Source organism: Phocoena phocoena, chromosome 1, assembly GCF_963924675.1.
Source record: "Phocoena phocoena chromosome 1, mPhoPho1.1, whole genome shotgun sequence".
Lineage (NCBI taxonomy): Eukaryota > Metazoa > Chordata > Mammalia > Artiodactyla > Phocoenidae > Phocoena > Phocoena phocoena.
Window position 1 is genome coordinate 106,105,339 of NC_089219.1, and position 12,773 is coordinate 106,118,111.

The 12,773-nt window shown below is 39.9% G+C and overlaps 1 protein-coding gene across 1 annotated transcript in view; it reads right to left on the minus strand.

Annotated features, from left to right (window-relative positions):
- The window catches only part of NOTCH2 (notch receptor 2), a 175,080-nt gene that overhangs the window by 24,307 nt on the left and 138,000 nt on the right, over window positions 1–12,773 (minus strand). Inside the window, exons 16-18 of the mRNA XM_065880859.1 lie at window positions 4,233–4,352; window positions 3,682–3,834; window positions 763–991 (exon numbers count right to left, since the gene is read on the minus strand). Coding sequence (XP_065736931.1) covers window positions 763–991; window positions 3,682–3,834; window positions 4,233–4,352 — 502 coding nt within the window. The remainder of the gene's footprint in view (window positions 1–762; window positions 992–3,681; window positions 3,835–4,232; window positions 4,353–12,773) is intronic.

Below are 12,773 nucleotides of genomic sequence, written 5' to 3' on the forward strand. Positions count from 1 at the left end.
AGAAAGTGAAGGTTTCCAAGTTTTACCCCGTGCTTCTGTAGCTTTCCATGTCTCAAATTTCATTTTATCCCTAAGTCAATTTAATTTATAAGGGAAGTGTTAAATAAATAGCTCTTGACTCTAGATTTCTTTATGGAAGAGAAACAGAACAAATTTGTTGATAATTAAAAAAGAAACAAACCTCCAAGAAATTACTTAAAGAGGGATGACAAATCTGCAAAGAAATAGGAATTTCTTAATTGTCAACTAAAATGAACAAGAGACCAAAAGGATATGGAATAGAATTATAGCTCTTTCTGTTCCCTATGCAAACAACAAATGATGATCCATCTCACTAAGTTGTTTTTTTTTTTTTTTTTTTGCTGTACGTGGGCCTCTCACTGCTGTGGCCTCTCCCGTTGCGGAGCACAGGCTCCGGACACGCAGGCTCAGCGGCCATGGCTCACGGGCCCCGCCGCTCCGCGGCATGTGGGATCCTCCCGGACCGGGGCACGAACCCGTGTCCCCTGCGTCAGCAGGCAGACTCTCAACCACTGTGCCACCAGGGAAGCCCTCTCACTAAGTTTTTCAACCTCTAACCTTTGAGCTTGTAACTAGATGTCTACAAGGACTCAGGAACTAGGAAATAAGAGATGATTATGGGGTGGGATCCAAGTGGATGCCTTATGTCTGTCCCTTGATCCCAGTACTGTGCTCTGTAGTTTCCTCCTGTTTCTCCCTTTGCCCCTAAGACACTGGTGCCTGAGGACACGGGCTGCTCACCTCTCAGTGCACTCGTCAATGTTGTTCTCACAGTGGACTCCATCAAATCCCGCCTGGCACTTGCAGGTGTAACTGTTGACATAGTCAGAGCAGGTCCCTCCGTTCTTACAGGGTTCACTCAGACACTCATCCATGTCTGTCTGACACCTGTCCCCCGTGAAGCCCGGAAGGCATAGGCAGGAGAAAGTATTCACTCCGTCTACACAGGAACCTCCATTCTGGCAAGGATCTAAGCCATTGCACACAAGAATTAGAACTCTGAACAGCAGCATCAAGTTAACCTTAGACTCATACAGGTGAGTACCCTGCACTGAGTCACACAAAGAACAGAAACAATTCTGACTTTTCTTTGCATCTATTTTGCCCGGACTCCTCCATTTATGAAAATGAATGCAGTAACACTTCCCTGAGATTCTTAATAATGAGAATCTGTTTAATACCTGGAATGAACTTTCCATATACCACTAACAGTTTTGCAAACTTAATAGTCATAAAACTTGTATTTGTCCCACAAACGTGCATTTGTAAATCAAATATATGCCCCAATACACAGAATCTCAGAAATATCGATAAAGATTTTCAAAAGGTGTATGTGGTGGTGGAGTGGGTTGGGTAGGCTGGAATAGATATTAATCAGCCCCCTGCACTAATCTATCTTTGCTTTCTTTTCCCTCACTCTCTTCCTTTCTTCCCTCATTTCATTTTTCAAATGCACACAGAACATTTACCAAGACAGACCATACACTGGGCCATATGACATGCTTTAATAAATTTAAAGTAATTCAAATCATGTGAAGAATGTTCACTGATCACAATGGAATTAAACTAGAAATCAGTAACAAAACCTATCTGGAAGGAATCAGCAACAAAAGATATTTGGAAACTAAAGAACACACTTCTAAAAAACTTTTGAGTCACAGAACAAATCCAAATGGAAACCTGAAAGTATTTTGAGCTGAACGAAAAGAACATGTCACATCAAAATTTGTGAAATACAGCTAAAGCAGTGTTTTGAGGGAAAATGTATAGCATTAAATGCTTATTTTAGAAGTAGTAGAATGAAACAAAATCTAAACTTCCATCTTAAGAAACTAGAAAAAGAAGGGCAAACTAAAACCAAAGTAGGCAATGAAAAGACTAAAGAGCAGAAATCAATGAAATAGGAAACAGTAAAACAACTGAGAAAAATCATGAAACTAAAACTGGGTTCATTTAAAAGATTATAAATAAATACATACCTACATACATAAGTACACATAATACATAAACAGATAGATAGATTACTAAAACCAATAATGCTCTACCAAGAGCAACCAGATGAAAAAAGAGAGAAGACATAAATAACCAATATCTGAAATAAGAGAAGGGAAATAACCCCATTTTAAAATAAACATTAAAAGTACAATAAAGGAATATCATGAAAGACTCAATGCCAACAATTCTGACAACTTAGATAAAGTAAAACTCATTCCTTGAAAGATGCAAATCACCAAAGCTCAATGAAAAAGAAATAGATACCCTGAACACCTATTAAAGGTATTAAATTTATAATTAAAAACCTTCCCAGAAAGAAAATTCTAGGCCTAGATGTTTAGAAGAAATGATACTAATTCTACTCAAAGTCTTCCAGAAAATAGAAAGGGAACACTTTCTGATTTGTTCTATGAGGCCAGCATCAAAACTTATCAAAACTATACAAATACAGTATAAGAAAATTAGAAAACAATATGACCCATGAACACAGATACAAAAATCCTTAGCAAAATTTGAGTAAATAATATCCAACAATATATGAGAGATAACACATCATGACCAAGTAGAATTTATCCCAGAAATTTAAGGTTAGTTCAACATTTGAAAATCACTTAACATAATTCACTTACATTAAAAGACCTTAAAAAACAGTATTACCACCTCAAGAGATACTGAAAAATCATTCGAAAGAAAAGTAACCCTCATTCATTATTAAAAGGAAGAAAATTCTCAGCCAACTGAAGGTAAATTGCAAAATTCTCACCAAAGTGAGGTAAGTTGAGGTAAATTCCTCAATTTGATGCTTTTCCCTTAGAATCAAGAACAAGGCAGGATCGGCTTCTCTCACCACTTCTATTCTGCATTTACTGAAGTCAGTGCAATAATGCAAGAAAAATAAATAAAATGCGTACAGATTTAGAAATAAAAGAATACAGAAAAGAAATAAAAGGTATAGTAGTTGTATTTATTCAGAAATAACATAGTGTATTATCACTATTAAAAAAATCCTAGGAATCTAAACTAAACCAGAAGCTATACTAATCTGGAATTAATGATAAGTGAGTTTAGCAAGATTACAAAACAGAATTACTCATTAAAACCTTTAGAACTCAGATTCCCTCTCTTCAAAAAAGAGTTTTCATTATATGATCCTATTTATATAAAACTGTAAAAAAATTCACACAAATCCACAGGGACAGAGATAGATCCCTGGTTGCCTGGGACAGGAAAGTGGAGAGGAGAGTTAAGTTACAAAAGAGATGAGAATACTTTCGGGGGGGGGTGGACATGTTTAGCATCTTGAGTATTGGTTTCAGTTGTCGTACGGCAAAACTTATTGACTGGTACATTTTAATACTGGCAGTGTGCTGTATGTTAATTATGCTTCAAGAGATGTGCTTTTTTAAAAAAGCTTTCATAGCATTGTTCCCACTTCGTCAATGTACAAAAATCAGTAAGGCAATACTTAGAAGTGACTACCCTGCCTTAACTCCTAAAGCCACTGGCTTCAAAATGAAGATTTTTAAAGTACAAAGACTAAAGACACGTGGTAAACTATTGGATGGCCCGTCTCGGCACTGAGAGGCGAGTGCCTCCGCTGAGTTCTGTTCTGCTCCCTATGCTCTCCTCTCCCTCGGGGGCTTAGGAGCAGGCTGGCATACTCACTGGCAAGGCAGTCATCGATGTCCTCCTCACAGTCCATACCACTGAAGCCTGGAGGACACTCGCACATGTAGCTGCCCTGGGTGTTATGGCAGAGACCGTGGTTCATGCAGGGCTTGGAGACACACTCGTCAATGTCAACTGTACACCGCTGACCTGGAAACATAGGGGCAATGAACGGTCCAGTCTTTGGAAGGTGATTCCCACAGAAATTTATGTGGGGCCTGAGCTTCAGCTGGGGTAGGTGGGGCTACTCAAAGGATATTCCGGTTGGTCTCCTGCTTTTGGAAGTCCCTTAAGGCTTCTGTGCCCCTAGCAGTTGATGCTACAATCCCCTGTAGAACATCATGGTTTCAGACTCTGGTGGGAGTCCTCTAGCCCCAGAGATATACAAAATGGAAAGGCTTTCTAAAACATTCCAGTTAGCAGCTTCTATACATGGCCTCCGTTCTTAACAAAAAAGGGCAAGCCTCAAAAGACCAGGTCCTCCGTGTCATCAGATAACCTGACCACTTTGTTTAAGGCTCTTGGTTTCCCCATTCCCATGTTGTTACCTTGCCAGCCAGGAGCACACAGGCAGGTGTAACTCTCAAAATTTGGTGCCTCTTTGCAAACACCAGCATTCTCACAAGGGTTTGGGGAACAGGGAGCTAATACAGTCTGACAGTTCTTTCCTGTAAATCAAATGACAGAGTTCATTATAGAGAAAAATTCCAAGGAAACTGAAACTCCCCCCCACCCCACCAAATTCTATACTAAAGGATGATCTCTGAATTCAGGTCTAACGTAATGGATAAGAGCTTTGGAATCTGAGAGACCTATGGACTTTTGTGTCTTGGCTCCGATGTGATTACTAACAGTGTGATCTCAGGCAAGTTATCTTCTCTGAGCTTCCACATAAACAAGACGGGAATTAGGATGGTATATAACTCATAGAGGCTTTTTGTGGATTAAATGATAAAATGCTTACAAAGTCCTTATTAGCATAGGGCCCAGTACCTAGAGTAAGTACTCAACAACTGTTGGGCTGCTGTCATCTTCATATTATTATCACGAGGGGTTACATGGATTTGGAATCCGGCATCAATCAGGGGTGACAGTTTCTGCATCTTCATAGCTAAGATTCAGCTACTCAGATGCTAGCCACACAGATCTACCTTCACATGAGCGGGGAAGAAGTAACACAGCCGCCCACTCCTCAAAACCTCTGCCGGCCTGTTCCAGAAGGCAATGGGGTTGATGAGAAGGCCACCAGAGGTGGAAAACAGTGAAGTAATTCTGAATGCCTAGTAACATCTCTCCTTATATCAACATCAACAACATGACATTGATAGTTGCCCATCAACATTTCCTATCTTAGTATACTGAATATAAGACTCCAGAAAAAAATTGAAAGAATGCTTTTATTAAAGGGGAGATAGGCTTTTTCCAAGACGGCAGAGGAGTAGGAGGACGTGGAGTTGCCCTCTCCCCACAAATGCACTGGGAATACATCTACAAGTGGAACAATTCTCCCAGAGCACCTGCTGAACACTAGCAGAGGACCTTGGACACCTAAAAGGACAAGAAAGATCTCCACATAACCAAGTAGCATGAAAGAAAGAAGAAGGGAAAAGGAAGAGGAGAGGAAGCAGGATGGGACCTGTACCCCTGGCAGGGAGATGAAGGTGAGGAGAGGTTGCCACATCTGGGGAAGCTTCCTCACCGGCAGGGAGATCAGCTGGGACAGAAGGGGAGACTTGGAGACTCAGAGGAGAGCCCGGCAACTGGTCTGTGGCAGGCAGGACACAGTGAGACCTATGCAGATGGTCCGTGCCACAGCCCTGTGCAACCCAGCCTGAGACGGGTGCCTGCAGGTGAACACGGGGGCTGGGTGCCAGAACGTGGGGTTTGGAGAGCAGACCTGGGGAGGGGATTGCTGTTGGCTGTGAGGAGATAGCCTAAAGGGACGGGAGTGAGGAGCTCTGCAACCAGGAATGCTTGTGGAGGAAGCCCAGACTGCCACAGAAGTGAAGCGCCATGTGCAAAGGGCAGGGTCGCCATTGTGCAGCCTCTCTCCTCGTGAGGCGGCCCCTGCCTCCATGGGCACGAGGGAGGGCTCCGGCTGGAGGCGGTTTGTGCACCCCCTTCCATCGCTTCCTCTGCCCTCCACCCCAGCCTGGACAGCATGCTGGCCCCCGTCGCCACCTGGCCTCCTTCCAGCCTGACGAGCTCGTGTGCTCCGGCCACCTCTGGAGCAGACTCCGGTGAGAGGAACACACACAGAGGTGGGGCTGAAACCACAGCTGAGCCCCAGGGCCCGTGTGACTACGGAAGAAGACCTTAAACCTCTCCTCACAGCTACACGAAGCCAGAGTTACACCTCCTCTGATGGCTCCCTAAATTCAGCGCCTGCGAGACATCCCAAAGGACAAGTGCTCTTGCAGCTGGGATGGGTCTGGCTTTAGCAGCTGTAGGCTTTGTGGGCACATACACAGAGGCTGGGCCAGGTCAGAATCTGAGCTGCCACCACAGTTCCCACAGCGGGTCCAGGTTCATTACTACCGCAGTCCCGGGACCTGACTTCAGTGGATCTGTGCCAGTGGCCTGGTGAAAACAATGCCTGAGAGTCACCAGGGCCAACTGCCAGCATACCCACAGTTACAGTGGGACCAAGAGCAGTGCCAACAACAGTGTACTTTGTGAGCCTGCACAATGGGCAAAAGGGGACACAATAGAGCACATTCACGGGTGAACAGCTCCAAAGGAGGAAAACTCAGTGACTCCTCTCCCAGTGGGAGCACTCCAATCCCACCTTCCTTGCACTGCAGATCAGAAACACAGTTAAGAAACAGATCTAGGGGACTCTACTCCAACAACTAGGGATCAGGCCCTGCCCCTGACAGGACAGTGACAACCACAGAGCAAAAAGGAGGCCCTGCTCAATATCCAGGACCAGGCTCTGGTCACCACAACACCAATCAAACTCCCTATCAAGGGGATAATGGTACAAGCCTCTGGACCAACCTCACCCACCAGGGGGCAGACACAAGAAGCAAGAGGAACTACAATCCTGCAGCCTGTGCAAAGGAGAACATAAACACAGTAAGAGTGACAAAATGAGAAGTAAAAGAAATATATTGCAGATGAAGGAGCGAGATAGAAACCTATAAGAACAACTAAATGAAGAGGAGATAGGCAATCTACCTGAAAAAGAATTCAGAGTAATAATAGTAAAGATGATCCAAGATCTCGGAAAAAGAATGGAGGCACGGCTCGAGAAGATATAGGAAATGTTTAACAAAGACCTAGAAGAACTAAAAAACAAACAAACAGAGATGAACAATACAGTAACTGAAATTAAAAATACACTAGAAGGAATCAATGGCAGAATAGCTGAGGCAGAAGAACAGATAAGTGACCTGGAAGACAGAATGGTAGAAATCTCTGTGGTGGAACAGAATAAAGAAAAAATAATGAAAAGAAATGCAGACAGTCTCAGAAACCTCTGGGATAACATCAAATGCACCAACATTCAAATTATAGGAGTCCCAGAAAAAAAAGAGAAAGGACCTGAGAAAATATTTGAAGAGATTACAGTCAAAAACTTCCCTAACATGGGAAAGGAAATAGTCACCCAAGTCCAGGAAGTACAGAGAGTCCCATACAGGATAAACCCAAGGAGGAACATGCCCAGACACACAATAATCAAACTAACAAAAATTAAATACAAAGAAAAAATATTAAAAGCAACAAGGGAAAAGCAAGAAATAACATACAAGGGAATCCCCCATAAGGTTATCAGCTGATCTTTCAGCAGAAGCTCTGCAGGCCAGAAGGGAGTGGCATGATATATTTTAAGTGATGAAAGGAAAAAACCTGCAACCAAGAATACTCTACCCAGCAAAGCTCTCATTCAGAGTTGATGGAGAAATCAAAAGCTTTACAGAGAAGTAAAAGCTTTACAGAGAAGCAAAAGCTAAGAGAATTCAGCACCACCAAACCAGCCTTACAACAAATGCTAAAGGAACTTCTCTAGGCGGGAAACACAAGAGAAAAGAACAAAAGAGGAAAGGAAGAAAAAAGGATCTACAAAAGCAAACCCAAAACAATTAAGAAAATGCCAATAGGCACACACGTATCAATACTTACCTTAAATATAAATGGATTAAATGTTTCAACCAAAAGACACAGACTGGCCAAATGGATACAAAAATAAGATCCATAAGATCCATATATATGCTGCCTACAAGAGACCCACTTCAGACCTAGGTACACATACAGACTGAAAGTGAGGGGATGGAGAAAGCTATTTCATGCAAATGGAAATCAAAAGAAAGCTGGAGTAGCAATACTCATATCAGACAAAATAGACTTTAAAATAAAGACTGTTACAAGAGACAAGGAAGGACACTACATAATGATCAAGGGATCAGTGCAAGAAAAAGGTACAACAATTGTAAATATATATGCACCCAACATAGGAGCACCTCAATATACAAGGCAAATGCTAACAATCATAAAAGAGGAAATTGACAGTTAACACAGTAATAGTGGGGGACTTTAACACCTCACTTACACCAATGGACAGATCATCCAGACAGAAAATTAATAAGAAAACATAAGCTTTAAATGACACATTAGACTTAGATAGACTTAACTGACGCTTATAGCGCATTCCATCCGAAAGCAGCAGAATACACTTTCTTCTCAAGTGCACATGGAACATTCTCCAGGATAGATCACATCTTGGGTCACAAATCAAGCCTCGGTAAATTTAAGAAAACTGAAATCATATCAAGCATTTTTTTGACCACTACATTATGAGATTAGAAATCAATTACAGGAAAAAAAAACCTGTAAAAAACACAAACACATGGAGGCTAAACAATGTTACTAAATAACCAAGAGATCACTGAAGAAATCAAAGAGAAAATCAAAAAATACCTAGAGACCACGAAAACACGATCATCTAAAACCTATGGGATACAGCAAAAGCAGTTCTAAGAGGGAATTTTATAGCAATACAATCCTACCTCAGGAAACAAGAAAAGTCTCAAATAAACAATCTAATACACCTAAAGCAACTAGAGAAAGAAGAACAAACAAAACCCAAAGTTAGTAGAAGGAAAGAAATCATATAGATCAGAGCAGAAATAAATGAAATAGAGACAAAGAAAACAATAGCAAAGATCAATGAAACTAAAAGCTCGTTCTTTGAGAAGATAAACAAAATTGATAAACCTTTAGCCAGACTCCTCTAGAAAAAGAGGGAGAGGACTTAAATCAATAAAATTGAAATGAAAAAGAAGTTACAATGAACACCACAGAAATACAAAGGATCATAAGAGACTACTACAACCAGCTGTATGCCAATAAAACGGACAACCTGGAAGAAGTGGACAAATTCTTAGAAAGGTACAATCTCCCAAAACTGAACCAGGAAGAAATAGAGAATATGAACAGACCAATCACAAGTACTGAAATCGAAACTGGGATTAAAATTCTTCCAACAAACGGAAGTCCAGGACCAGATGGCTTCACAGGCAAATTCTATCAAACATTTAGAGAAGAGTTAACACCTGCCCTTCTGAAACTCTTCCAAAAAACTGCAGAGGGTGGAACACTCCCAAGCACATTCTACGAGGCCACCATCCCCCTGATACCAAACACAGGCAAAGATATCACAAAAAAAGAAAATTACGGCCAATATCACTGATGAACATAGATGTAAAAATCCTCAACAAAATACTAGCAAACCAAATTCAAAAACACATTAAAAGGCTCATACACCATGATCAAGTGGGATATATTCCAGGGATGCAAGGATTTTTCAGGATCCGCAAATCAATCAATGTGATACACCACATCAACAAATTGAGGAATAAAAACCATATGATCATCTCAATAGATACATAAAAAGCTTTTGACAAAATTCAACACCCATGTACGATAAAAACTCTCCAGAAAGTGGGCACACAGTGAACCCACCTCAGCATAATAAAAGCTATATATGACAAACCCACAGAAAACATCATTTCAATGGTGAAAAACTGAAAGCATTTCCTCTAGGATCAGGAACAAGAAAAGGATGTCAACTCTCACCACTATTATTCAACATGGTTTTGGAAGTCCTAGCCATGGCAATCAGAGAAGAAAAAGAAATTAAAGGAATCCAAATTGGAAAAGAAGAAGTAAAACTGTCACTGTTTGCAGATGACATGATACTATACAGAGAAAACCCTAAAAACGCTACTGAAAAACTACTAGAGCTCATCAGTGGATTTGGTAAAGTTGCAGGACACAAAATTAATACACAGAAATCTCTTGCATTTCTATACACTAACAACGAAAGATCAGAAAGAGAAATCGAGGAAACAGTCTCATTTACCATCACATCGAAAAGAATAAAATACCTAGGAATAAACCTACCTAAGGAGGCAAAAGACCTGTACTCAGAAAACCATAAGACACTGAGGAAAGAAATCAAAGATGACACAAACAGATGGAGAGGTGATACCATGTTCTTGGATTGGAAGAATCAATGTTGTGAAAATGACTATACTACCCAAAACAATCTACAAATTCAATGAAATACTATCAAATTACCAATGGCATTTTTCACAGAATTAGAACAAAAAAGTTTACAATTTGTATGGAAACACAAGAGACCCTAAAAAGCCAAAGAAATCTTGAAAAAGGAAAACAGAGCTGGAGGAATCAGGCTTCCTGACTTCAGACTATATTACAAAGCTACAGTAATCAAGAGAGTATGGTACTGGCACAAAAACAGAAATATAGATCAACAGAACAGGATAGAAAGCCCAGAGACAAACCCACGCACCTATGGTCACCTAATCTATGACAAAGGAGGCAAGAATATACAACGGAGAAAAAGACAGTCTCTGCAATAAGTGGTACTGGGAAAACTGGACAGCTACATGTAAATAAGTGAAATCAGAACACTCTCTAATACCATACACAAAAATAAACTCTAAACGGGTTAAAGACCTAAGTGTAAGGCTGGATACTATAAAACTCTTAGAGGAAAACATGGGCAAAATGCTCTTTGACATAAATCACAGCAAGATCTTTTTCAATCAACCTCCTAGAGTAATGGAAATAAAAACAAAAATAAACAAATGGGACCTAATGAAACTTAAAAGCTTTTGCACAGCAAAAGAAACCATAAACAAGGTAAAAAAAACAACCCTCAGAATGGGAGAGAATATTTGCAAATGAAGCAACTGACAAGGGATTAACCTCCAAAATATACAAATAGCTCATGCAGCTCAATTAAAAGAAAACCAAAAACAATCCAATCAAAAAATGGGCTGAAGATCTAAATAGACATTTCTCCAAAGAAGACATACAGATGGCTAAAAAAGCACGTGAAAAGATGCATAACATCACTAATTATTAGAGAAATGCAAGTCAAAACTACAATGAGATATCACCTCACACCCGTCAGAAGGGCCATCATCAAAAACTCGACAAACAATAAATGCTAGAGGGGGTGTGGAGAAAATGGAACCCTCCTACACTGTTGGTGGGAATGTAAATTGATACAACCACTATGGAGAACAGTATGTAGATTCCTTAGAAAACTAAAAATAGAACTACCATATGACCCAGCAATCCCACTCCTGGGCATATATCTGGAGAAAACCATAATTCGAAAAGATACATGTACCCAATGTTCACTGCAGCACTATTTACAATAGCCAGGACATGGAAGCAACCTAAATGTCCATCAACAGAGGAATGGATGAAGAAGATGTGGTACATACATACAGTGGAATACTACTCAGCCATAAAAAGAATGAAATAATGCCATTTGCAGCAACCTGGAGATTGTCATACTGAGTGAGGTAAGGCAGGCAAAGACAAATATCATATGATATCACTTATCTGTGGAATTTTTAAAAAGGGGCCAAATGAACTTATTTACAAAACAGAAATAGAGCCACAGATGTAGAAAACAAACTTATGGTTACCAGGGTGTAAGTTGGGGGGATAAATTGGAAGATTGGGATTGACATATACACACTAATATATACAAAATAGATAACTAATAAGGACCTACCGTATAGCACAGGGAACTCTACTCAATACTCTGTAATGGCCTATATGGGAAAAGAATCTAAAAAAGAGTGGATATAAGTATATGTATAACTGATTTACTTTGCTGTACACCTGCAACTAACACAACATTGTAAATCGACTATACGCCAATAAACTTTTTTTTAAAAGGGAGATAAAGTTGTTTTTAAAGTCAAGTTACAACACATACCTGTCAGAATGACTATCATCAAAAAGTCTACAAATAAAAAATGTTGGTGAAGATGTGGGGAAAAGGAAACCCTTGTACACTGTTGGTGGTAAGGTAAATTGGTACAGCCACTATTGAAAACCGTATGGAGGTCCCTCAAAAAACTAAAAACAGAACTACCATATGATCCAGCAATTGCACTCCTGGGTATATATCTGAAGAAAATAAATACACTAATTCAAAAAGATACATGTACCTCAATGTTCAAAGCAGCCTTATTTATAATAGCCAAGATATGGAAGCAACCTAGGTATCCATCAATAGATGAATGGATAAAGAAGATGTGATATGTGATACACACACACACACACACACACACACACACACACAGAGGAATATTACTCAGCCATAAAAAAGAATTAAATTCTACCATTTGCAACAACATGGATGGATTTAGAAGATATTATGCTTAGTGAAATGAGTCAGACAGAGAAAGACAAATACTGTATGTTATCACTTATATGTGGAATCTAAAAAACAAGACAAACAAATGAATATAACAAAATCGAAACAGACTCACAGATATAGAGGACAAACTAATGGTTACTAGTGGGGAGAGGGAAGGGGAGTAGGGCAAGATAGGGGTAGGGGATTAAGAGATACATACTACTATGTATAAAATAGATAAGCTGCATATATATAAGGTACAGCACAAGGAATATAGCCATTATTTTGCAGTAATTTTAAATGGAGTATAATCTTTAAATATACTGAATCACTATAGTGTACACCTGAAATGAATATAATGTAAATCAATTATACTTCAACAAAATAAAGCCAAATT